The sequence below is a fragment of the Artemia franciscana genome, chromosome 12, assembly GCF_032884065.1.
Source record: "Artemia franciscana chromosome 12, ASM3288406v1, whole genome shotgun sequence".
In the NCBI taxonomy this organism is placed as follows: Eukaryota; Metazoa; Arthropoda; class Branchiopoda; order Anostraca; family Artemiidae; genus Artemia; species Artemia franciscana.
In genome coordinates this window covers 12,258,429-12,284,363 of record NC_088874.1, presented here as the reverse complement: position 1 = coordinate 12,284,363, position 25,935 = coordinate 12,258,429, and the positions used below count along the sequence as shown (strand labels likewise).

The following is a 25,935-nucleotide window of genomic DNA, read 5'->3' as shown; positions in this document are numbered from 1 at the left end:
AAATAACTATCTTAACCTTGAATTCTTTTTTGAATTAATTTTCCTTTCTATGAATTCCTTATAATTTGTTTTTTAATTTCTGGATCAAATTTGATCTCGAGATTTATTTATATTTGGTTAGTTAAGTAGCCGTTTCTTGATTAATTCCTGACCATTTACTGGGTCAGGTGATAGAATATATATATATATATATATATATATATATATATATATATATATATATATATATATATATATATATATATATATATATATATATATATATATATGAAATCTTGTATTTGTGATGTATGTGTAATCAGAAACGTGATCAGATGTGTGATCACATAGAACATTTGACCCGTGCATTTTTTTTTCGTCCGACTATAAAACATTAAAGCCATTTTCTATATATTCATTGATTTGAATACATATTTAATTTATTGCATTACAATATGTCAGCTGTGTCCGAAAAGGCTTTTGATGATTCCTGACCATTTCATATAGTGTTTTGTGGTCCAGACAGACAAGTTAATTCGTTTTCGATGTACCTATTCCAGAAGGATCGTATTTACGTTTTAATTTACTTCATGTAATGTAGAAGTACTTCGATTCTAACTATGAAAAAAATACAATATAAAAAAAAAATAATAGGGCTTAACAAAATCCCTTTCTGTTACTAGGAGGCGCGGAGCTTTTTTACTGATGTTTACAAAGTATTTTAAACTCCTTCACTTTTTGGATTTTGTAGATTCTCATAGATTAGTCGACTTGACGTTTTAGTTTATTTATATTCAATTTGAATATAAAAACGGAACTTTAACGCTTCTATTGGCGACATTCCCAGAATCTTTTGGAAAACCGTTACAACGAAGAGAGGTGCTTAAATGTTTAGATTCGCCAGAAGGTAATGGGCGTGTGACAGTTGAAGAGCACATACGATAAAATCTTTCCACCCTGCAAGTTCTAGTAGAGTAATTTCTCTCCGTGCTTTTGATCTTCAGAAGTCTTTAGCTCTTGTTTTTAATTGTCTAGGTCTACCGCTAGATCTTCTAGATTCAGTATTGTTACCGTATTTTATCTCTTGTATTTTATCGTGTTTTAACTTTCAGAATTTCTTTCTGCTTCGTCAATCAAAGAAAAGTATGCCATGAAATATCTTGTTGTGATGATCAATAACAAACAACACAAGTTTAGTTTGGTTGGGCTGTTGATTTCTCATAAGTAACTCTAGATTTTTTTTTTAAATTTATACATTATTGAGATTCGAATGACTTTTTTCTCAAGTTTTTTTTTCTTAGGTGGTAAATTTATCCAACTTTAAGGTTTCCCAATTTGAGATACAGTGAGTAATTTATTAGAGATTTTTGAAAATGCATTTTGCTTATTTGTTAAAATTTATGATGACATTGAAGAAATGTAATAAAGAATTCTATTGTTATTTTGCGATGCATTGTGTATGGCCAGTTTTGATGATTTTGTTTCACTTTACACTCTCGAATTTTAAAGCTTAAGAAAACGTATTAATTTGAATTTTTGTATGGCATTCTTTTCAACGTTCTCTTTATTTCAGATATGAAAAATTCACCGATCTTGGCTACAAGTGGTTTGCCCTCCCGGGAGTGTCATGCTTGAAATTAGACTGTGGTGGTTTAGAATTCAGTGCGATACCCTTCAGTGGCTGGTACTCGGATTCAGAAATAGGATCACGTGATCTAGGAGATAAACATAGATTCAATCTCGCACCTGTAAGTAAATCAAATATTTTGGGTTAGAAATTCGATTTATCGCTTCCTGGGGGATTCAAGTGACCAAATTAATATTTTTTAAACACCTTGATATTCGATACGTTTTTTTATCCCCCTCCCTCCCTATACGACAACCTGCAACCACAAGATTATAAGCCCCTCTACCCGCCGAGTTCTGCGTTCTTGTTACTTCGTCTTTTTGGACGTAATACCTTATATTAGGTATTGTTTTTGTTTTTTAAGACCACACTGCCTTTCAATGACGAACAAATAAAAGTTCAAATAGGGTTAAGTCTTTTTATTAGACAGTGAAAACACATATAACAAATCGGGATATTTTGACCTCCTACATCAATGGTCGACCACCAGTGGTCGTATACAGTCAAGTATATAACTTTAAATTCAACAACATTTCTCTTGCAATTGGAAGAAAAAGAAGTTTGTGCCACCTTCATTAGAAATTCAACTTGCATGTTGGCAATTTTAAAGAAGAAAATTTGCCACTCAAGACTGAATGAACTCTCTCTGACAAATCTAGTGAACAACCCGAAAACTGTTTCTGACCCGAAAGTATTTATTTTGTTCTGTATAAGTACGTTTGTTTTAATTTTAAGGCCTTAGTTTTTCTGCTGAATGACGACCACTGGTGTTTGTGGTCGAAATATCCAGATTTTTTATATCTGTTTTCACTGTCTTTTAAAAGGACTTATTACCATTTCAACTTATATTTGTTCGTTAGTTTGTCGTGCAACTTGGATGTGCTTACGGATAATAATAAACTGATTTATAGTATAAAATCTGATCTCTTGGGTAGTAAAATTCTGCTACTCAAGATCAGGATAATTTTACATCCCTATCTTTGTGAATTATACTCTTTATATTAGTATGTTACTTTGTACGTTTTATTCTTTGATGTTACATATTTAAGGGGTTAGGCTGCTGAAACAGTCTCATTGTGTCAACAAGTGTTAGAAAAGAAAACAAAAAATAAAAATATGACTTTTAGTTAAGTAAGCTTAATTGGTGGTGTAAGGTAGTAAAAAAAAACAAATATATTTGTATAAGCAAAAAAAAAAAAAAAAAAAAAAAAAAAAAAAAAAAAAAAAAAAAAGTAAGAGTCATATTTTCGGTTTCTCTTGGCCGAAATAACCACTAAAACAGTTCTGCACAAAAGTATTATTTTTCCCCCTATTTTCTGTTTGCATATAATGTCGTTTCACGGTAAAAGCTGTTATTGTTCAGTTAGAAGGGACAGTGGTCTTTGGAACGAGTTCATAGTATCTATGTGGAATCTAGATAGGATTAGTCTTATAGAATCTAGATAGTAAATGTTATTTCTTGTGGTTTGCTAATAGTTTTTGCAATATCTAGGTGATGGCTGGTATCATGGGCCTGAACACAGAAACAAACGAGAGTAATTGGCGAGACTTGGCCGTCAGCGAGCTGGTTGTCGCTGTAGCGCACAGTTTTCGGGTAAGTTTCTCTGCTTTTCTCTTGGCAATTATCAATGACATTTTATGCTCTTTAGTCAATTCACTCTCATACTTAGCTTGAAATTGATGTCACATTTGTGATGCCTATGTTTGACCAATCAAAATTTTATTTTGAAGCAGCACCGGAGCTTTTATTTTGTTGTTGCCATCAGTGGTTTCTGACTCGGTAACGACAAGAGATGGAAATTACAAAATCTTGTCCGGCAAGAGCATCACAAAATGTACACCCATTTTATTAGCAAGGAGCAAACCACAACTGTCCCAACCCAAGTTGGTCGTACTTTGATATCATGGTTGCGGTGACAGACGCAACTTAAGAAAGTATCTAATCTAAAGAATGGTTGGATCTCAGCCAAACTTGTTTTAAATAAGAGCAAGCGCCCATGCTGCGACTCTTGTTAGTTTGTTGCTGATTCGGCTAATATGAGGAACGAATAGCTAAATTCTTCTGATCAGTGGATTTGCTAGAAGGGACTCTTAAAGAAAGGTAATAGAGTAAAGGCTAATATAATAGCTGATTTTTGGCCCTTGCCCGATCTGGGGAAAGAAAAGGGATTGCTTTCTAATTCCTTGTCATCAGTTTATCTCATGGGAAGTTATAGGATCTTGGCCAACCTTGGTCGAAAATAAGATTATGTGCCCTAATTCTGCTTTTTGGCGGTCCGTAACCATTTTGATATGGTTGGGAGAGGTATTCCCTAAATTCTTGTCACGTTGATATTTACTAGAATGGTTGGTTAAATTTCAGTCGCACATGGGTGAAAGTAAGAGTAAGTATTGTGGTTGTTTTTTCTGGAAGATCTGAGTTGGTTCAATATTAGTTCGTGTGAAGGGTCCCTAACTTCATCTGAATCGGTCATTTACCCGAAGGAGTCGACTAATATTCACAAACCTTGCCGGGGAGTAAGAGTTAATGTTCCAGTTCTACCATTTTGTGATCAGGGCCTTATTCGAAGCCTGAGGTCAAGATATCTTTCAAAAGGGTTCGGTAGATCTCAACCAAATCCAGTTTAGAAGTGAGAGCTGAATTTCTAACTATGTCCTTTGTGTGTTCAGTCCCTTTCTGGAGGGACTATGATTATCTAAAATATAGTTATAGCGGTATCTACCAAAAGGCAATTTTCAATCTGGCTGGTCTGAAAGACCAATCACAACCATTAAAATCAAAACACGCCCAATGAAAAATTAGTCCTTATGGTGTAAGTTTAGGAAGTAATCCATCGTTGTCACAAAGGTAGTTTCTGTAATGCTCCCAGGTAGAAAGCTGTCTTGAATGGAAATGCCTGAGTGTGACTTGAGTTCAGCCCTTGTTAAAGTGGTTGATGATTTTGAATAAAACTCGCATTTAATGAAAATAGGGAGGTCGAAGTTTCCTATAATTTTTATGGTGTATAACAGTGTATCTGCACAACGCTTCCTAAACCACATCGTGGAAACATTGTTCTTGAGAATCTGGTCAAGCTTTCTCAAAACAAATTGCTCTGCGCAAATCAATATGAAAAATTGACTAAACAATACTAGTCATCAAGACTTTAGTCGAAGCGTGACAAGTTTTGCCATCACACAGAATTCAAGGCTCGCCTGTATAACTTAATAAAATGTGGGTACACTGTTCTGAATTGAACCGCAGAATTGTTTTGTATTCTAAGGTGTTTAACCATCTCAAACAGTTTAGAACTAGTGTGTATAAAACAGCAACTTATCCTTTATTTTGTCTTCTTGTTGTTAGTTTCCATATTTGCCTGCGTCATACCAGTCGTTTTATCTAACTAATTAAGATTAATTTATGCTATCCCGCCGTATTAGCTACAATAAGTGGTTGAAAGTTAAAAATAATTTTCCTGTGGATATGTTTGTATCTTTTCTAGAAAACAAAAAGCTTGCTTGCAGCTCCTGATTTTTAATTTTTCGCAGGCTAGGGAAGCGTAAAAATTAATTGTGTATAATTTTCTTTTCTTTATGTGAAGATACTTGTAATTTTTGAGCCAAACTGACTGTTCGGTGTGCGAGTTGTACCTTAATTGTGTCTTGGAGGTACTGGGGTGAATGATACAATTCATTGGGCTCGAAGAGAGATTCCTTGAGGAATTGAGTTTTGTCAGTACAAGGAATAATGGGATGAAATTACTAAGCTATTGAATTTAACAGGTCATAAAAAATTTAACCATTGAGCTTGTTGTTGCTAGCCTTTTTTTTAAACTTGGATTTAATGGATTTAGACTTCAACTTGGCAAGGCGATTGATTCAATTTATAAATTTAGACATTTGCACTAATTAAAACTCAATTCAACGTTAGTTGACCAACAATTTGCCTAGAATTGCAAGGGAAATAAGTGTCCAAAAATTGGCGAATAAGAATAAAAAACGGGAGGTTTTTGTGTCGAACCTTGTCCATGTATTGTTATAGATTTCAACATGTAGGCACTGGTGTTCAAGTTGTCTCTTTGAAACAGTAAACGTTTTGTTGTAATATTTAATCAGACCTTTGCTATTAGGAAGCAAAAATCACCATAGTCGACCATCAGACAGCCTGCGAGACTTTTATTGAACATTTCAAGAGCGAGCATGAAGAGAGAGGTGGATGTCCCACAGATTGGGTTTGGGTCAACCCGCCTGGATCATTTACAACTCCAGTTTACCACCAAGAGGTTTTATTCTACTGGATCAAACCCTTGTACGACTATCAGGTATGTGTAGAAAATTGGTCAATCAAACGGCTATATAAGGAGGGAATGAGGTAAAGGTTAGAATAAAAAATGTGCATTTTCAGTGTGAAAGCTCTGGATTTTAGGGGTTTTTTTCCTGCGAAGAAAGATGAAGGGGAGTCCTGAGACACATCATACCCAAATGGCCCCTTGTGCCTTTCTAATCTAATTATCTCAGATTTCTAATCAATTATCTAATCTAATTATAAGCCATAATTTAATTATCACCCATCCCGTATTTATTTTGTATGTCGTTGTATTTGTTTTGAGCAAATTTACAACTCTTTATGAAAATTTATAGAAGCTCAGTAATTTTTAGGTTAGCAAAGAGTTTCGAACCGTCAGAGTGGGTGTTGGGCAACCATAAACTGAGTGAAGCAATTGCTTCACTCAGTCAATTGCTTCACATCAAAGGAGACAATGTTTGGTTAAAATCTGCTGAACTTAGCTGTGTAGTGGGGATTGAAACTTGCAGCCAAGCCTACACAGACTATCAGTGTATGTCTTATCTGTTGCACATCGCTCCTTCCTAGGTTTATTCTTAATAAAGATCTATCATCATAAAATAGAAACGATCTAGAACTTCAGAAATAGACTACAATACTAACCTAATAGAAACTCAAATTATCTTATTAATTTGCAAAGGTTTTTTAACATATAAACTCCTTGCAAAAAATTACAGTAATGTTAATGCACTATACAATCTGGTACACATCTAGGATTTTTGTTCGAAGGGGGTGGGAAGGGGGCTAAAAAGATTATTGTTCGGGAACGGGAGTTTCAGTTTTTTGAGAGGGAGGGAGTTGAGGTTTACCAAAAGAATTTTTGTTGGGTCTGGTTACCAAAAGGATATTTGTTTAGAGTCTTTAGACAGAAGTTTACCACAGAAAAGCGGTTCGAGAGGGTGTGGGTTACCAAACGAGCTTTTGTTCAGGTTGGAGAGCTTACTTCCATTTTTAAGTCTAGTTTTCGAGTCATAGGACGAGTTGCAGTTTTTTTTGTATGCGTTTTTATGACCAATTTACGAGTTAGAAAAATACTTGGGAGGGGTGGGATTCAACCCCGGTTCCCCCTCCTGCTGCTTCTGGACTCAGCCCTGTATACAAATATGATACAATCTAGACATACGAAAAGTTATGACAATGCGATAGGAGGGAGGAAGGGGGGCACATACCCCTTGACTGGGGATTGGATATAAGCTGTTTATTTTGATTATATATATATATATATATATATATATATATATACATATATATATATATATATATATATATATATGTATATATATATATATATATATATATATATATATATATATATATATATATATATATATATATATATATATATATATATATATATATATATATATATATATATATATATATATATATATATGTCTTAACGTCAAAATGAAATATTTTTTCTCCTGATGAATAGGACTCCAATTTTTTGCGTGGAACTTATAACAAAAGCGATTAAACTATAGGAACCGGGGTATTCTTATGTCAACCACCTTCCTTCACCAATTTTTGAAGCATGACCAATTGGTCTCATATAAACCTAAGCTTTCTAAAATTTATCACATAAGTGAGTAAATTGACATAATTTTGCTTCTTTTAAGGCTCATAATGCCTGGCCAATCCTGGCCCTCTTTCTTTCTTCCCTAGTAAGCTCGAAAGTACCCCCTAGAATGTTGATACCGTTCACTTTGTGAGTATAATTTTTACTATGTTTTTTCTTTTTTATGATCCCTACAAACATCTAAAAGTAGCTTTTAATTGCATCCCTATTGTCCAAATCACATTCATCTTGTGTTCCAGGATCAGCCATGGAAGACATATAACTTTGGAAAACATTTTAGAGGAACCTTAGAAAAGAGAGAAATTGATTACTTGAAGAGATTTAGGCACATGGCAAGGTCAGTTTACCTTTTTCTAATTCTATTTTCGATCTATATGTATAAAGTGTTGGCCTGTAGTGAATAGATATTGACTATAGTATATCTGTAGTATATCTGTACTATAGTATATCAGAATAGATAATCTGTAGTGAATAGATATTAATCAAACAAAAATATAATCTCTTTGACAAGAATATAAATAATATTCTTCAATAACAAAAAAGGAAAAAAAACGTAGCTTAGACATATAGTGGTGAAACTGGGAGGTTACAGTTTAAGATTTTTAGTTTGTTTGATTAAACTTTCAACTAAGCCTTGTCTGGAAAATTGATATATATGAAACTCTGACCTACGAGTATACATCACTGCGTTTACTGTCCTAAGCAACTAGTATTTATTTAGATTTGTATTTTCATTTTTAAACTTTGATATGTTGAAAACCATTTTCGAAGAATGAGTGCTCGAAGCCTTCTGCTACGAATTCACCTTAGCATTATGACATTTGAGACGAAAGTCCCGAAAATACAAAATCCCCAAAGATTCTTTCTTTCTTTTAATATCAGCCCGGCGCAATATGTTGAGTTTGACTGTATCTTTCCCATTTGCAGGCTATTTAGTAAGTATATTTTATAATTGTGAACTGTATTTTGTCTTAAGGCATGTCCAAGTCATCGAAGCTGCTCTTTTATGACACTAGTCACATATGCTGATCTGGCTCGTGTTCTTTGCGCTAATAATGAATATTGTGGCTAAACTTTGTTTACTAAACACATTTTGTCCTCGTGTTCTTTCTTCAGTGCTAATGTTCAAGTTTTAAGCTTAACATTCTTTATAGCCATTTTAAATACCACAAATTTTAGCTTCATTCCGGTCTTTTCACTTTCCCATACTTAACTAAGTTCAGCAAAAGTATCTTGCTGTTTTACTTTTTTAATTTCTATTTTCCTCTGTAACCCTCATTGTTAATCAAAAGAGAGAGAGAGAGAGAGAGAGAGAGAGAGAGAGAGAGAGAGAGAGAGAGAGAGAGAGAGAGAGAGAGAGAGAGAGAGAGAAATTTCTTAAAAAAGAAATTTCTTTTTTAATTTTTTAATTTCTATTTTCCTCTGTAACCCTCATTGTTAATTAAAAAATGTAACAAATTTGCCTGATTTTTTAACTACTTCATTGTCTGTCTTTATAACTCTTTAAAAATGTTCCATGAGGTTTTTGTCAGCTTTAATGATTTGAGATCAACAAATCGTCAGATATAAAGCGAAAAGTCTTTTATATAATTTGCTCAGTTTCTTTCCGACGATTTATTTATTTTCTAATTTTGTTTGCTTAATAAACAGGAACTTTGCTTTGTGGGTGTGTTTTGTTGACATCCACTACAAAATTGTTGAAATATAATAATAGAATTCTTTTATAATGTAATTGTTCGCCCTGTTCTTCTTCAATTTCTTTTTAAAAATTTCCTGTTGCTTATTTTCCATATTTCTTGGATTTGGGCTATCTACTACACATAGCCTTACCGACATGCTTTTTGTTAAGGATGCAGCTGTTTACCATGTTATCTTTTGTGCCTACTTGTTGTTTTCACGCCCCTCCCCCTCATAGAAAATCCATTTTACTAGGTAGGGTTATATTTAGCCCATCTATATTATTTCACTTTTTAGGGGTGAAGGGTTGTCTGCGGAAGAATAGCAGTTCATATTTCTTTGCTTTGCATGTCAGTGTTAATTTGATCAAATAATTTTCTAGAGTGAATATTTTGTGAAAAATGTACGCGGTTTTTCTCAGTTTGGTTGAGTAATCATCTGTGCCCTTGACAGGACTGCAGTCTGTGAATAAAACTGAGAGGTCCAAAACTATCCCATCTCCAAAAAATGAAATAAACGTTTATTGGTATTATTTTGTGATTGTTATTTAAAATTTATTTCTCTTGTTGACCCCCATCCTTTCTCTCACGGCTACCATCTAGATAAAATGCCGTTTTGTTGGAAAGGAACATAAATGGGTATTTTCTCCTACTCGTTCACAAATCATATTATTAATTGAAGTAAATATATAGACAGCCTATTGCTTGTTGGTATATACAATACTGTCTTTTGAAGTTTTTGTAAATTATAGTCGTGGAATATAAATCAGTTAATGTACGTACTAGTATGTGAACTATTTCTTTCTGTTTCTTACTTTTCTCTTATACAGATATATTTTTTTTAAATATTTTTTTTTCTTTTTTAGGGCAGCTTTGTTTGCTCAAAGGATGTTTATGAAAGCTTATGCCAACAGAACAAAAGCAATGATTCTCTATGCTACTGAAACTGGCAAATCCCTTGGTTTTGCCAAACAATTGGCACATGTATTCTCAAAAGCTTTCAAACCCGAGGTGAGTGTATTGATTATTTATTAATGTTAATGGTAAAATTGACTGTGATCCCAGGACCTAACTTGTAAATCCAAGCTATTGGCTATCTTGGTTTTGGTACGTTTTGGACTGTCAAGGTTGACGCCTTTTCTTTAGGTTGTTTATTGTTATTGACATGATGTAGTCTTAGAGCATATTGAACTCTAGTTTGTCAGATTTTGGAAGGATTGACCCCAAGACGTCCCATGAGGATGGATGGCACTTAACAGAGAGAGAAGAGATGATAGAGTTTTCATTCCAAATGGCTATACTGCATTACATGCTTCTCGTGGAGTTAGTGTAGGTCCTGGGCTCCTGGGGATATTCAAGTCTAAGCAGAGTACAGGCGGTCCTATAGCGCTTGCACCGCGGTCTGCGAAGCTAAATGGCAGTGTAAGCGCATACCTGCATGTCACACAATCCTGAAAAATAAATTTTCTCTTTTCTTCAACTTGTCTATGCTTGATTTCTACTAGATTATAGATTTTTGTACTTATTTGAAAAGCCCATATTGCTACAGTGTCATCAATAAAAAGCAATAAAAGGTTGTTTCTTTGGAATTTCAAAAGTTTGAAAATTGCATTATTGTTAGGCCAAACCGTGTAATTGAAACACTGTTAAGTCTGAATTATGTGTAAACTACTGCCTTAAAGTGTAAATATATTATTGTATAATAACTAAAAACTATCTTTAGATATATATATATATATATATATATATATATATATATATATATATATATATATATATATATATATATATATATATATATATATATATATATATATATATATATATATATATATATATATATATATATATATATATATATATATATATATATATATATATATATATATATATATATATATATATATATATATATATATATATATATATATATATATATATATATATATATATATATATATATATATATATATATATGCTGAGCTGTGCACAAGAAGGGACTTGTGGCTAACATATTGAGGCTTAGTTACACTTTCATTCATTATTTGTAATGGCAGTTGGACTATGCATTGTTTTACCGTTATTAGATATCTTTTGGATGTCGTTCTGATAATTAGCAAAAGTACAAAACTTTTGTGTAGGACGTCTCTTGTTTTTACAATGTTCCCTGCAATAACGATGTCAGTTTAGTGGATGGCTACTCCAAAAGGGAAACATGATCATAAAAAGAAAGTAGTACCATTCGATGTCTTATTTTATGCTTTTTTCAAAACACCGTGGTCTCTTTTCTGTTACATTGCAGCACATGTAGTTTATTAGTATCGCTATTGCATTCTAGGTTATGTGCATGAAAGATTATGATGTTGCCAAGATGGAGTTCCAAGATTTGATTCTCGTAGTGGCGTCTACATTTGGAAGTGGTGATCCTCCGGATAATGGAGAAAAATTTTACAAATCTCTCAAGAAGAGGTTCGTTGAGCAAGGAAACACTCCAAACATAGCATCGTGAGTATTTTTCCTCTTTATAGTTACGCATTTGGAGAACTTAATAGATTAATTTAGATTTTCACCTATATGTAGGATTTTAGTTTGGATTTATTTCTCTAAAGATATTAAACTAAAATTTCGAATTCTGGTTGGCTCCGAAATTATAATATTGTCTTTAAATGTCAAGCTTTAGGTCACCTCCTAACAGTAAGCTGTACGAAAAATGTGGTTCAGTTCCGCATTCTTGGGCTATAAAGAGGGGAAGGTTAAGATGGCTAGGACACGTTCTGCAGATGAAAAATGACGGATTGCCAAATGTTGTTCTTGTCCATGAATCGTCTAGGGCCAAACGAAAAGCAGGTCGTTCCCGAATGCAGTGGGAAAATACCGTAAGGAAATAATTACGTGAAATATGAGCTGTTTGGGACGTTGTGAAGAAAGAGCCTTTATGGGGGGAAAAGCATGCGTTGCTGCGTTGGACTCAGACAGCTTGGCGCTGCAATGAGCTGTTAGTCGTAGTAGTAATTTTAGGTCATTCAATATCAAGTATCACTGCTAGCCATTCGTTTCCTGTAGAATTGAGCCAAGACTGATTTTTTAATCATTTGGAATTTAGGAATGCTCTTAGAAAACCCATTTCCATTTTCAATTCTTTGAAAAGTAGATTCGGAAGTTGAGTCGTTGAAAAAAGAATCATTATTATGGTTGGCACGATTATGGACACTTAAATAAAAGGGATTACCTAGCACAGGGAGGAAAAATTAAAACCAAAGCTTAAAAAAATGTAATGTATCCCGGCTATTGAATAAATTAAATTGCATTGTCAGCAATATTATTATATTTAATTTCAAACGTCTGCATTACTGAGGCCCCACTACCGCAGAACTGGCAATGTACTTGAATTTATTTGGTGGACTGTGGTTGTGATCTTGGGCAGAAATGTTGTTCCCTTTTTTTCCGGCTAAAATCATCTTCCCTTGAAAATACCAATTTTAAATTTTTGACTCAGACATAGTTAAAAATTATTCTTAACAAAGTAAATTTCAATATATGTTATACAGTTTGTAATAGAGCCAATTAAGAAATTATCAAGACTCGAGAAGGTTACCGTACTGATTATAATGACGTCTTCCAAAAGATGTCTAAAAATGATATGGACAACCACATAAAGGCAGGAGGGCGTATAACAAGGTGCCTTCTCTCTCTGTTCCAAATGTATAATATTTCTTTATATAGATAAAAGAAAAGGACAGTGATCTAGCAAAAATGCCTAAATATTAGATTAAGTTTACAGACTTACAGAATAAGTTACAAGTTAAGTTACAGATCATAAAGTTTACTGATTTTTATAAGTTGTTCAGTCTATAAATTTTTAGCTGTCGTATAATCTCAGGAATAGAATAATAGTTCTTTTTTTCTTCTTTCTTTAGTTCAGAAAAAAATGTGCCTCGTTTCTACAGGGTTATTGTTTTGCTTCCCAGTATCCTAAAGTAATATGTTGCATTTGTTTCGTTCACTCTGTCTTAAATTTTCCTTTCTTTGCATTAAGTAAGTCTTTAAGTAGTACATTTTTATAACGATTTTTGTTTTGTTTTCTTTAATGTTTAAAATCTGATGATTTTTATTTCTTCTTAGGGATAAGCCAGCTCGACTTGCCGCCAGAATCCAGGCTCAGGAAGGAGAAAGAAATATGCGTGGCCCTTTAGTTAAGCTCCCAAGTCAGAGATTTGAGGATCCTGCACAGATAGTCAAATCAAGTGATTGGCTAATTAACGTACGGTTAGTATCTCCTAGTCTCGTTTTTTTTTTTTTTTTTCGTTTTTTTTTTTTTAATATTAGCAGGTGACGACTTATTTATTACTCCATAGCTCTCTGACTTGAATTATTTCTGACTCTCTCAATCTCTTTTTGCTGGGTCTTTTAATTCCTTTGTCTTCTTCAAGAAGACGAACAACTGACCAATACGCCTGGAACATGCACATACATAGGACCCTATTTCTGGGAGGAGGGGAGGGGGGTTAAAATGGAAATCTTTGCACTATTTTTTTTTTTTGGGGGGGGGGGGTCATGAGCCAGAATCTTCTAACGAGATAGTGTTTTCTATTATTTCACTTTCATACTTGCTTTAAGATCTTGATAAAGTAGAATAATGGCTTTCGAGTAGAATGCGATCTGGTATTTCTGGAAATGAGAAAGGGGTTGTCAAGCCTATGGGAGAATATGCAAAGACTGGCGGAGTCATCATTCTGAAACTAGGCAAAAAGTAGAGCTTAAAATACACTTTTTGGTGTCTAAGATTTTTTTTCATATTGTTTTTGTCCTTTTTATTACAACTTTCTACTGTAAAGTTGATGGTGAGAAGAGGGGCATAGGTGGTGTCAGAGAGGCCAATTTCCTACTTCGGTCCTCCAGCAACATAAATTGAAAAGCATTGCAAGATTCAGCTTCAAACAAGATGCAACGTGGCTATATTTCTCCTAAAAAGTTTTTTTGGACAGTGCGAGGGTTGGGGTTTTGTCACGGGCTTACTCTGGATCTTGTACAAGTTAAAATTCCTTGCGTGATTGTTTTTCGTAATGGCGCAATATGAATTTCGTTTTTGTAGAAAAGGTGGGATGGGAGATCTTTTTTTCCCTTCAGCTTGCTTTTGCAACAAGTTTGGTCTTGGTCATTTTGGAGCAGATTTAGAAGCCCGTTTTTTCTGTTTGTATAATGCAACAAAAATATTGTCAACCACTCAAAATTTTCAATTCGTATCTCGTAAAAAAAAATGTTTGTACACACACACATAAAAAAGAAAAATGATGCAATACACATTCACCAAATCTGCAACTAATATTGATTGTGTTTGAAACAAAATAATATCTGTATTAGTTCAAAAACTGATTTTGCTGCCGTTGGAACATCTTTTAATATCACTACTAGAAAAGAAGCGATTTTGATGCCATTCACCAATTTCCGGCCCAAACACAGAAAATGAAATCATAAACTCACCAAAATCATCAACAAAAATGGCCTATGAAGGTAGATAACATCACTGTTGGGGCAATGGAAAAATCTTCCGTTTTGGATCTAAACTATATTATCGAAAACGTGTGCATTGTAATTTTTATCTTAGGGAGGGAGATTTTACAAATCTGCAAAAGAAAAGAAAAAAAAAGCAAATAATATGTAGTAGTCCTATCCAGCTCAATTCATCAGCTCTGTTCTCTAAATTTGATTATAGAAAATTCCGAATTAAAGTTTTTTTCATGAATAAAATTTTTCGCCACTATCTTCTTCTAATGTTTCAGGCAAAAGAAGAAAAATCTTAGCTATAGATCAAATGCTATATGACAAGGCGATTCATTCCGTAGAAAAAAGAAAGACAAATTAGAATATTTGGTTAAGCTGATCTTTATATTGTTTTTTCTTTCAAATTGTTGCGGTCTTCGGCCTAAGTGTTTTTTTTTTGTAGTTGATATTTTATCTTTTCTTTTTTCCTAAAATTTTTACTTGGTTGATCGCTGCATTGTTTTTTTTTTATATTACTGTAGTCTTTGAAAAGTATTTTATTATTTTTATAGTTGTCAATTTTTCTTGTTTCTTTTTTACTAGTTCTTTTTTTTTTACAGATTCTCTTGCTTTGCACTGGGATCGACGGTATACAAGGATTATTGCGCCTTTGGAAAAGCTTTAGATGCTCTGTTGGGTTCATTGGGTGCTGAACGTATTCATCGCTTGGAATGTGGAGACGAAATGAGTGGACAAGAAAAGACATTTAAAAAGTGGGCAAATGACACCTTTCAGGCAAGACTCCTTGCGTATATTTGCTATGTACATATGACCTTTTAGTGTGTGGTTTTTTTTTTTTTTTTTTTTTTTAATTTAATCATGTAGCTTAGGAAAGGTTCTTTTTTTAATCGGACAATACGTACAGGCATTGAATCGCTTCCCGCTGGAGTTTTGTTTTCTTGCTTTTCATCATTAAGCGAATGAATGGCATGAAGAAATAAATCTCTTCAGTAATTTCAATTGGTCAAATTTGCTTAGTTATCATTTATGATTTTTCTTATTTGTTTGCGTGGGCTATAATCGGGGTACTTTTTACTTTCGGCAGAAACCAGACGAAGAACTGTCCTGGCCAGCACCAATAGACTTAATTACATCTGATGACCACTTTGATCTGTCGGATGCAGCTTCGTTAGTGAGCTTCAGCCGGTATCTGTCCCATCTCTTACCATGCCTACGGAAGCCTCTCCATGGCTCAGGATCTTCTTTGAATTTTAACAAAATATTTTTCATCTGTTCTTGCCGATCTCGTCTCCAGGATGGTACTGGCTCGCAGATAAGGACGTTTCGTCATATCGTAACTTTGGGGCGGCGGAGGGTGTGGCCGAGAAGTTTTCGGGGACGTCTTTTAATGATACAGGATAGCCGATTCAGAGTATATCAGCAGATATTATATATAATCGGGTTACGCCAAAGTATAATATTTAGGGTCTCTGGGAATGTGTGTGCGTAACAAATAGATTTTGAATAAATCTGTATAAATAAATACAATAGTTGTTTAAAACTGGCTAATAAGCAATAAAATTGAACTACAAAAACTATAAAAAAAAAATATGCAAAACAATTCAATGGACAATTACAATTGGCTGATATACATACAATTGCTATAAGTTGTTTAAATAAAACTTGTAAAAGTTTTACATTTTGACCAGGGGATAAACAGGAATCTTATTTAGGTTATCAAGAAAAAACCACTAATATTTGTCTACTATATTTATTAATACAACAGCTTAAACTCCTTCTTTCTTCCTCCTTTTTGGCGGGGAGCCACGTCCTTCTGACCCTTCTTACGTATTGTATTATCTTCGCTTTATGTCTAAAAAAAATGGGTTCTTTGTCGCTTTTTTTTCAAATGTGCGTTTTAAGTGTTTTATTCTATTCCCTATAAGGTATTTTACATATGCTCACAAGCATAAAGAGATTTGTGTATAGCGTTTCTCTAAAAGGTTCTAACAGTGATCGACTCTTGTGTGATTAATCAAGAATTGCCTAACTATAAAGAATGAAGTTGGGTAGAAATAGAAAGTTAAGAAAAATATGGGTCCATTTAGACCACGCATTGTCCTTTTAGGCTGCTTGTGAAGCATTCCACATAAAGCTACCGACAAAAGCTGTGGTTACTATTGGCACAGAATCTGTCCAAGAACCTGTTCAATCAAATATGAAATTGGTTTCTGCAGATGCTTCTGAAGGACCTCACTTCACAGAGTGTAAGTTGCATATTGTCCTTTTATTCTATTAGGCTAGCTGTTTCATACGAAGTTTTTGAATTATTTGTAAATTCCAAGAAGAAAATATAGAATAGGCAGAGTCCTGTCTCCGTCTTTATTATATCTGAATTGTAGCAGTTCTTCACTAAGTAGATGGAAAAAATATTTCGAAAGGTGATATTTATATGTTCCCCAACTTTCTTGGTCTTTCTTTTTATTCAATGATTCTTTATTTCTCCTCGATGGAAGAAAGTTTAACATTAGAGCAATATTATTTTCTGAAAGCCAGAATTTGGGAAGATAAACAAGGAAGAATTGTGGCAGAAATTTCTAATCACTCTGTTTGAGCAAGAGTCTACAAATGTTTTTGTCGGTGGGCCACATTGTCTGTCAAACAGCAGTTTTGGGCCAACTACACACTAGAGGTTCAAATTAGAAAGATTCAAAACCTAGATGTTGTTTTAATTTTATATTATTCTATTTATAATATTAATATTACTTAACATCATATTTAATATTGTTTAATAATACATTGATACACTCTACATGGACATCTATATTTGTGGAAATGGTGAAACAGTTTCCTGGATGCCAAAAGAGTAGATATTTCTGGCTTTAGGTTTGACGTTCCCAACGTTAGCAGCGACCTGAGATTATCGTCTGACAAATTAGTTCTCAAATTGTTCTTTATGTATTTCATCCTTGAAATTATGTGTTCACACATATGTTCTTCCAAAGATTGGAAGGTACCCTGATGCAAAGCTTTGACATTAGAAAACTCTTCCTTGGGCAAAAGCTGGTAAAAACTCGAAGCTGGATTTTATCCAAGCAACTGGCCACAACTACTTCAAATGGATTTTGAAATAGCCTCACTTCAAGCCAAAAGGTGCCACAAAAGTTTCATGGCCCAAGTGCACGACTATTAAAACTCTGCGGCATTTTCTGTTTAAATGGTTCACAGGTACAATATTGTAATTTTATTCAAATTAGAAGCTTTTCAGACTAGGAGATTTTTGTCGAAGTATAGAATGGCTATTAAATACTAGTTTGAAGAAACTCATCAGAACAACTTCAAGTTCTAGTAGTTCAAAGTTCTATTTGTCTCGTATGAGATTAATCAATTGAAAAACAACATACCTTGTTTTATTGTTTTTTTTGACAATAAATTGCCTGGCGGTAGTTTTTTAAAACTTTCTCTTCTTCTTCAGCAAGTCACCTTGTACGTCTTCCAGTGAAGATCAAACATGCACGTTAAAAAGAACTTTAGTTTGTTGCTTTTTTTGTTTCTCTAGACAGAAGTACCAATTCCCAAAGCAACAGACGAAAACAGCCAAACAGGATATTGTATCAAAACATTGGTCTAACGGAAGCGGTGGTTTTGAGCCAATGAATTTTTAGGAGAATTCGGAAGGCAATCTAAATCAGATAAATAAAATATTAATTAGCAACTCGACAGTTCTACATCGATTGGTTATCTAAAAATTGTCCGCTCGATAGAATTTGGAAACCAGTTAGGTAAAAAGTGTTGTTTTATGGCAGAAAATGGGAGGAATTGGATGTTTGCTACGATGCGGTTGTTTCTATAACACACACAAAAAAAAGATTAGTTGGTTCCATCTAGAGACCAAAAAAAAAAGAAGGAAGATTGGACCACTTTCGTAAGGTCCTTTTTTTTCTCTTCTTTGAAATTTACTTTTAATTTAATGTTTATCTCAGTCACCTTGAAACTCAACAAGTTTTATGTATTCAGAATTTCCATAAAAGGCAGATTCTTTAAATATCTATTTTGTTGTTAAAATCTTAATTTTTGGGGCTTCGATTGCTACTGTCGCGGGTCGCTTTTTACTTTGATTCTGTCACCACGAACTGGAACGGTGGATTCTGTTACCACGAAAGGCAAACAATTTTAAGTAACATAAAGTTTTAACGCCATTTGAAGGGAAATACTGTATACCCCGCTTTCTGGTCAAGTTAGTTCAAATGACTTGGAGTATCAAAAATCAGATATTTTCCCCGGCGAGTGTCTATTTAAAAGATGCATAATTTTCTAGATTTTTCCAAATCTCTTGGGAGAGAAGTTTTACCTCTTAAGGTGACATATAATGAAGTAATTGCTGGTAGCAGAGAGGCTGGGTAAGTCCTTCTCTATTATTCATCTCTCTCTCTCTCTCTCTCTCTCTCTCTCTCTCTCTCTCTCTCTCTCTCTCTCTCTCTCTCTCTCTCTCTCTCTCTCTCTCTCTCTCTCTCTCTCTCTCTCTCTCTCTCTCTCTCTCTCTCTCTCTCTCTCTTTCTCTTTCTCTCTCTCTCTCTTTCACCTAACATTTAGGAACAATTGTAAGTTTTGTCAAGGAATATTAAACTGGCGTGCACGTTTACGTTCATTGGGATGGGATATATTTAAAAAATAACTAGAGTCTAAAGCAGGCGAAATGTCAGAGAGACACACGTGGATCGAGTAAAAACAAATCCGCCTCAAACAAGATTTATGGGTAAAAGTCAGTTTTGGCCCCGTGTATATGCAAATATCTCTAATCACAGAACTGTGTCCAAAATGAGGCGCCTGTCACCGATCTCTGCATATATAGCTGAAACATGTTTCTATTCGAATTTATACTTGTTATATTTGAGCTGAATATTTTGAAATCCCGTTTTTTTTTTAATTCCTATTCATTGTAATAGAAATATATGGAGGCTTTTATGGTGGTGCCTTGGCCCTTCTCCCTGGAAATTACTGGGTTCTTGCGAGCTTCCTACTATTCCTGTGTTTATCATGCAATTGGCCTCCTTTCTTTTATCTTCTTTTATTCTCCCATCCCCGCTCTCCAAAATAGAAATACATATTGGACATATAGCGTTAGTGGTGCCTCGGTCCCTCCTCCTCACTTTGGAATTTCAAACATTTATCGAGCTTTCCCACAAATCACTATATTGTTTACACGGCTCAGCTGCTTCTTACTGTGTCGTTTAATCCCTTCCCCCCACTCCTATCCAAAATTTTTGCCCACTTTGCAAAATAAATTTCTACGAGGATGCTTGATTATGCTCTTAGCTTAAATTCCCATACTTCAATCACTGATTAAGAGAGAATTGACCGAAGGGCTTTCTAGAAGTATTGAAAAAATTGAAATCTTAGGCAAGAAGTAGGACAGAAGTAGGAGAAAGAGGCAAGAAGTAGGACATATATTTTCACCCCATTTTACCAAAAACTTGGGCTAACTTCTTTAGTTAGCACACGGCTCTTGTATTTGAGCAGTTGTTCTTAAACAACTTGGCAAAAAGTCAAACCTCTGCACAAGGCCGTATCCAGGGGAGATTTAGGGGGTTTGAAACCCCTCCCCCCAAATTTTGTCCTACTTAAATCCCAACAAATATGCATATAAAAAATGTTTGATCCGTTTTTTTTTGTAAACCCCCCTCCCGAACAAAACCTGGACGTGCCCCTATATAATAAGCCTAAATAAGCCAAAATAAGCCTAAGAATCAATCAAGCCAAAAAAGATCATCAAATTTCTAGCCAGCCACTTCCTCCTCCCATATCTTTAATGTCGTTTATTAGATCTACTAGAAAAGTTGCATTTTACCAACTCAAAGGCTCCATTAGGAGTAGCTGAGACGTATTTAGTTGTGTCAGTTCAAGGAAATTACATTTGGGAGGATATATATTTCAAACTCTAGAGGTTTTGGGCCATTTTAATAATAGGGGTTTCGGACCATTTTAGGGTTTCGGGCAATAAGACTATTTTTTAATGGAAATACCAAAAAAAAATCAATATAAGGGGAGGGGAAGCATAATCATGCGTAGGGGGGGGGGGGGGTCCGCAAGTGACACCACTGGATGAGTTTAATTTGGTAGCTAAATTTTAATGCTAAGTTATGGGCCACTCAAGATCCCTTGTAAGCCTATATAATAGGTCCGATAATAAGCCTAAAGATGTGATCTAAACATAATCTTCGCTTGAAGCATTATGTTTGTAAAATGTTGATTCGTTGATATATTTGGTTTATAAACAAGCAATCCCTCTCTATGATTTCTCCCTATTTGTTGTTAATAGCGTCAATTTTTCAGGGAGATTGTCATTATTTATCTTCCTTTGATGTAACACCTTCGGTTAAATCGTCTTTATAATGTTGTCTGTTCTTATTTTTTCTGATGTTGGATCTTTTTTCTGTCTCTTGCATTTGATACTGCCTGCACTAAATTCTTACTCCATGACCAGTAAGATTAAAAATTATTTGCCACTTTACTCTCTTGCTATAAAGACGAATGTTAAAAAAAGACGAATATCTGTGTTTACACGGATTCTGTTACTAAAGGGTAAAAAAAAAGAAAAAAAAGAAAAAGAAGTTTGAGACAAAACTATGCATAATTGCCATCCTGGCTACAGTATGATTTTCATCTGTTCACAGGGTGGGGATTAAAACCTCTAGTTACGAATTTTCGAACTTGTTTATTCGGAGGGTGCAATTTTATCTTGATCTGCCGCTGTTTTTGAAGGGTTTTGAGCTTCTAAACTTGCTGCTTTGTTTGCAGTGAGTAGATATCTGTGACGTATACAGAAATGCAACAAAAAATGTCATTTTTGGTGCCATTGGGGACTTAACTCTTGTGCCGTTTGTAAAAATAGCACGTAGGTGCAAGTATTAGCTTTCATTAAGCCCTGTAAACATCTAACTATAACAGTCTGGCGGCCTGCTGTCGTAGGAGAAAAATAAAATAAAGCAGACTCATCAACACCATCTCGGCTAGAGTATATTTATTGTACCGTGTTTTCAAAAGGGTGAAGGGAAGGCGGATGAGGGTGAAATCCAGGGTTCAAAGGCTTTGAACCATGATGATTTTAAGGGTTTAGTTTTTGTTTCGATCTGCTTTTGTTTGCGAAGGCTTTCGGATTCTTATTGAAATTCCTCAATTAGTTTTTGTAATTATTTTTACTATTGTGTCTAAATGGGATAATAGTTACCATTTTTGACCAGATGCAAATAGGAATCTCTTTTTGGATTTGACAATCCTGTTCAAAAGACTTTTCTTTCATTCTCAGTTACTGAGGAGTTTGGTTCACTCTTTACTTGGTTGCAGCTGCTGCTGCAACCACTGAAGTAATATAACCATGTTGCAAAAGCACATTTGGATTTCCTAAATTTTCGGCTCGTGCTTTCTTAGCCATGGGCCTTCCAGCTTTTGTGTTTGATTCAATACATGCATATACATATCTTGTATTATGTATTCTAGTCCATGCACGGTTCAAATCAGATTATCTTGGCAAGATTTGTGCTTGAATAACCCTGTCTCGTTCGAGCCTGGTGATCATCTTGGGATACTTTCAGAAAATGCAGATGAAATGGTATCGAAGGTAATTCAGAAGCTAAATCCTATCCCAAGTCTTGAACAGACTCACCGTTTGATGATACAGAAGGAAATGTTGACTATTGCTGGTAATATTTCCTAATTAATGCTTGTACTTCGGCTTTATTCCATTATGTTATTTTATTAATTGTAATGTTGTTACCACAAAGCCTAGGTAAGTGGGGCAAGGGCTTCTAGTGTTGTAAATAGTCGGGCTGGCTTGTTAAGGATAAATTTTATTTTTGTTTTATTATTTTTATTTTTTTTTTTTTACAAAAACAGAACTTGTTATTGTCTGATTTGGGTAACTTATTTTTACGTTATTTTTTTATATGGTGTCTTGTCTGGTGCTTGCTGGCACGGCTAATGTTTTTTTTTTTCAATTTGGGAGGGGAGTGTATAGATCTTCAGCATTCAAAATATTTACATTTTCGTTGCATTTGTTGTAATTAGCATTATTTTCCACAAAATAATTCTGTTTCTGTGTTTTTTCTCGAATTAATGCTCTCTTATCTAAGGCAAAATCCTTGTATTTTATGTAGACATGGAACAACCAAAAAAATTTGAATTTGCTGTCGTGACAAGACGAATCTAGAAATAGAAATGAGGCAAACCTGGGATTTTGTGTTATTGAGGAAAAAGAAATAAAAATCAAGATTGTTTTTTTTTTGTATGCTAAGAAGATGCCTGGCCGTTTCCAATAAACAAAGCTATGAGAAGATTAATTCCATGAGCAGGCAGTCCATGAACTACTGATGGACATAAAAAAAAAAAAAAAACGATCAGCAAAACGAGAAAGGAGCAACTGAGATAAAATGTAGAGCGAATATGTGTATTCAGTTATTATAGTAAAATGGCATGGAGACTGTGGCTTATAAATAAACACCTTTACTTTGTTGTGGCTTATACATCAATTAAAAAAAGAAAAAAATGTTTTTTGTAATATCAGCGTTTGTGGTATACCTAATTTGTGCTTCAGTATTAGATTGTTATTATTTTAATTTTTACTGAAATACTAAAAAAGATCGTCTTTTAATGAAATCCACCAGGGGATTGGATTCGAGTCTTCTCCAATTGATGGCCATGCTTTACACATCAAACTATTATGAATGTGGTTATGTATGACTTGAAACATAACCTCTAGTTGTTTTATTAACCTTATTTTATGAATGAAGACCCAATAGATGTGTTTAGTCTCAAGAGCTTAAGGAAGCCAATTATTTTAATCTCTAAAAAAAGAAAAGATACGCATTTGGGCTTTACAGTCCCGATGGAGCTGATCTTCATGTCTTGGCCCTTGAGCCAAGGAGACAAGTGGGGTGTTGGGGGGGGACAACTATCCTCGATTTTGCATACCTTTCCTGTATGTATTCCTCATTTTTCTCCATGAACCCATCTAGAGCTGGGTTGATTCTGTATGAGATTACAGAGTCAACTAGTAGTAATTCAATCGGGTTGTTAAGTCAGTGCCTTTGTACAGCCTTTTGTTTTATCTATAGTGATATTACATGTTTGTTCTTGGATTCTTGGCTTTACTTTATACTTCTTTTTTTTTTTTTTTTTTTTTTATTTCAGGCCCAAGGAAAGAATGGGTTTGTTATGAAAATCTACCTCCTGCTACAGTCTTTGACTGGTTCAAAAAGTTTTTGGATATTACAACTCCCCCGACCCAATCGCTTCTATATGATCTTGCTACCTACGCTACAGATCCAAAAGAAAAAGAAGGCTTGGATATGCTCTCACAGGTGCTTTTTTACTCTCAAATTGTATAGCTATTAAGTTTTGATTATTCAAATGATGAGGTAGTCTCACTTCAAACTTTCATGTCTTTTTTTTTTCCACCGGGTTTTTTCTTCTTACATTTTTGCATTCTCAGTTTTTTATTTTATTTGAAGTGGGAAAAAAAGGAATATCTGTTCAATCTAGGTTTCTTTTCAGGAAATTTTAGTAACCTGTACTTTAAGAGAGTCTAAGCTTTAGAGATATGCCGTGGCACTGTATCCTCGATTTTTTGCAATTTTAATTCTGACCGATATATCTGTGCTGATTAGACTTTTTATTTAATTTATGAAGAAGAATAGTGTCTTTGAATGCTTGATCCCTATATGGGTTTTCTTACTTGCTTTGTATTATATTTTTAGTCTCTATTATTATAATAGTAGTCTGTATAGAGACTACTATTTAAAAACTTTTGAAACCCTGCTACTACATTATTAATTCTATAACTTGCACCTTTAAGCCATTATTTGTGCACTTTTAGGCTATCTAGGGAAAAATATCTTTTCATGAATGATATTACAATAACTTAAGCCAACTTTGTGATGCAAAATAAAATATGACTCGAATTCTGTTTCAAATATAACACCTCGCTGGCTGTCGTGGATGAACTCTTGTCAGAGCGTAGCATTAAAAGAAATAAGGCAACAATTTTTGAATTAATTCCAATCTTACAATTGATAGTGAAAATTAGAACACGGAATGCCCTCGAGCAAGGGAGCTGAGGAGGCAAAAAAAAAATGTTTGATTTTCGTTCACTTGTAAAATTGAAGGACTAGAATCAAAAGCTAAGATTTGAAAGTGATAAGAGTTGGTGATGTAGCTGTATTTCTTATTTAACGTATCGGAAACTTTTAGAAATAACTTACCTGGGTATATCATGCAAATTGAATCAAGACGCTAAGCTGTACGGCCGCCATATATACTTTACTTTTTTCTAATTGCTTTCGGTGCACAGCTAAAAAAAAAGTAATGCTATTTCTTAGGATTTGAAATATGTTGCCAAATTAACAGTTTTGCGTACAAATTATTTCAGGATGTGGGGAGGTATGAGCAGTGGAAGCATTCCAAATGGCCAACCGTACTGAGCTTCCTTGAAGAATTTTCATTACTGAGTATCCCCGCTGAAGCTCTCATCATTAAACTCCCCTTAATGAAGCCACGCTTTTATTCTATATCTTCCTGTTTGCTGAGTTCGCCAACCTGTGTGGATCTAACAGTTGGGGCTGTCAAATTTATTACTGAGGGTGAGCAATTTCATCATTGAAATAGAGTGAAATTCAGTGTTCAATAAGGTGAAACGCGTAAAAAAAAATAAGAAGAAAAAAACGTACTGGATTATGGACTCAATTATTTAAGTTAGCTTTTTGATAGCCCTCTCAAATAGCCTTTTTTCATTCAAAAGGTAGCTCTGGCCTTTGGGCCTCGAAAATTCCACTCGCTTTGCTTGGGCTTGAAGATGTAATAATGAAGTTTTATAGACAAGCTTAAACAATGACCTTAATTTCAAGATATAATTTAATTCCCTATAAATCACTCTAATAAGTCTAGAATGCTCAAGTTCGGATATAGAAAACATAGTATATTTCCATAGTACGCGTTGATTAATTTCACACACCTTCTTGTTTACCTTCCCCAGATTTCTCATGTGGAGTTGAGTTGACTCTGGCCAAGCTCATAGAATGATGCCAATTACACGTATGAATTCAATGTCGGATATGCATCCAGTTCTATTTCCCAATAACGATTATTCTATTGTCGATTCAGTTTTATTGTGAACAATAACGCAAAATCTCAAAAGTTTTAACAGTGGAGGTAATCAAACTTTTTTCCATTAGAAATTCCTTTAGAACTCTTTTTTTTCTATGGTTGGACCTCATCA

General features: G+C 34.2%; 1 protein-coding gene and 1 long non-coding RNA gene across 3 annotated transcripts in view; one reads left to right on the top strand and one right to left on the bottom strand.

The window, feature by feature from the left end:
* Nucleotides 1-25,300, top strand: part of LOC136033696 (nitric oxide synthase-like protein) — a gene marked incomplete at its 3' end in the record, with an annotated part of 49,438 nt that extends 24,138 nt beyond the window's left edge. The window contains 13 exon segments of the mRNA XM_065714546.1: nucleotides 1,553-1,727; nucleotides 3,099-3,200; nucleotides 5,716-5,907; nucleotides 7,749-7,846; nucleotides 10,052-10,196; nucleotides 11,524-11,690; nucleotides 13,308-13,451; nucleotides 15,287-15,461; nucleotides 16,795-16,933; nucleotides 18,985-19,066; nucleotides 22,164-22,366; nucleotides 23,853-24,022; nucleotides 25,090-25,300. Of these exon segments, the coding sequence (XP_065570618.1) occupies nucleotides 1,553-1,727; nucleotides 3,099-3,200; nucleotides 5,716-5,907; nucleotides 7,749-7,846; nucleotides 10,052-10,196; nucleotides 11,524-11,690; nucleotides 13,308-13,451; nucleotides 15,287-15,461; nucleotides 16,795-16,933; nucleotides 18,985-19,066; nucleotides 22,164-22,366; nucleotides 23,853-24,022; nucleotides 25,090-25,300 (2,003 nt within the window).
* LOC136033698 (uncharacterized) lies at nucleotides 13,472-25,171 on the bottom strand. 2 transcript variants are annotated; one of them, XR_010618999.1, is made up of 3 exons: nucleotides 24,923-25,171; nucleotides 18,071-18,349; nucleotides 13,472-14,809 (listed from the first exon to the last, which is right to left on the bottom strand). It is a non-coding gene; the product is annotated as an uncharacterized LOC136033698 (long non-coding RNA). The 2 variants fall into 2 exon arrangements; XR_010618998.1 differs by lacking the exon at nucleotides 24,923-25,171 and having other exon boundaries at nucleotides 18,071-19,025.
* Nucleotides 25,301-25,935: the final 635 nt, after the last annotated feature.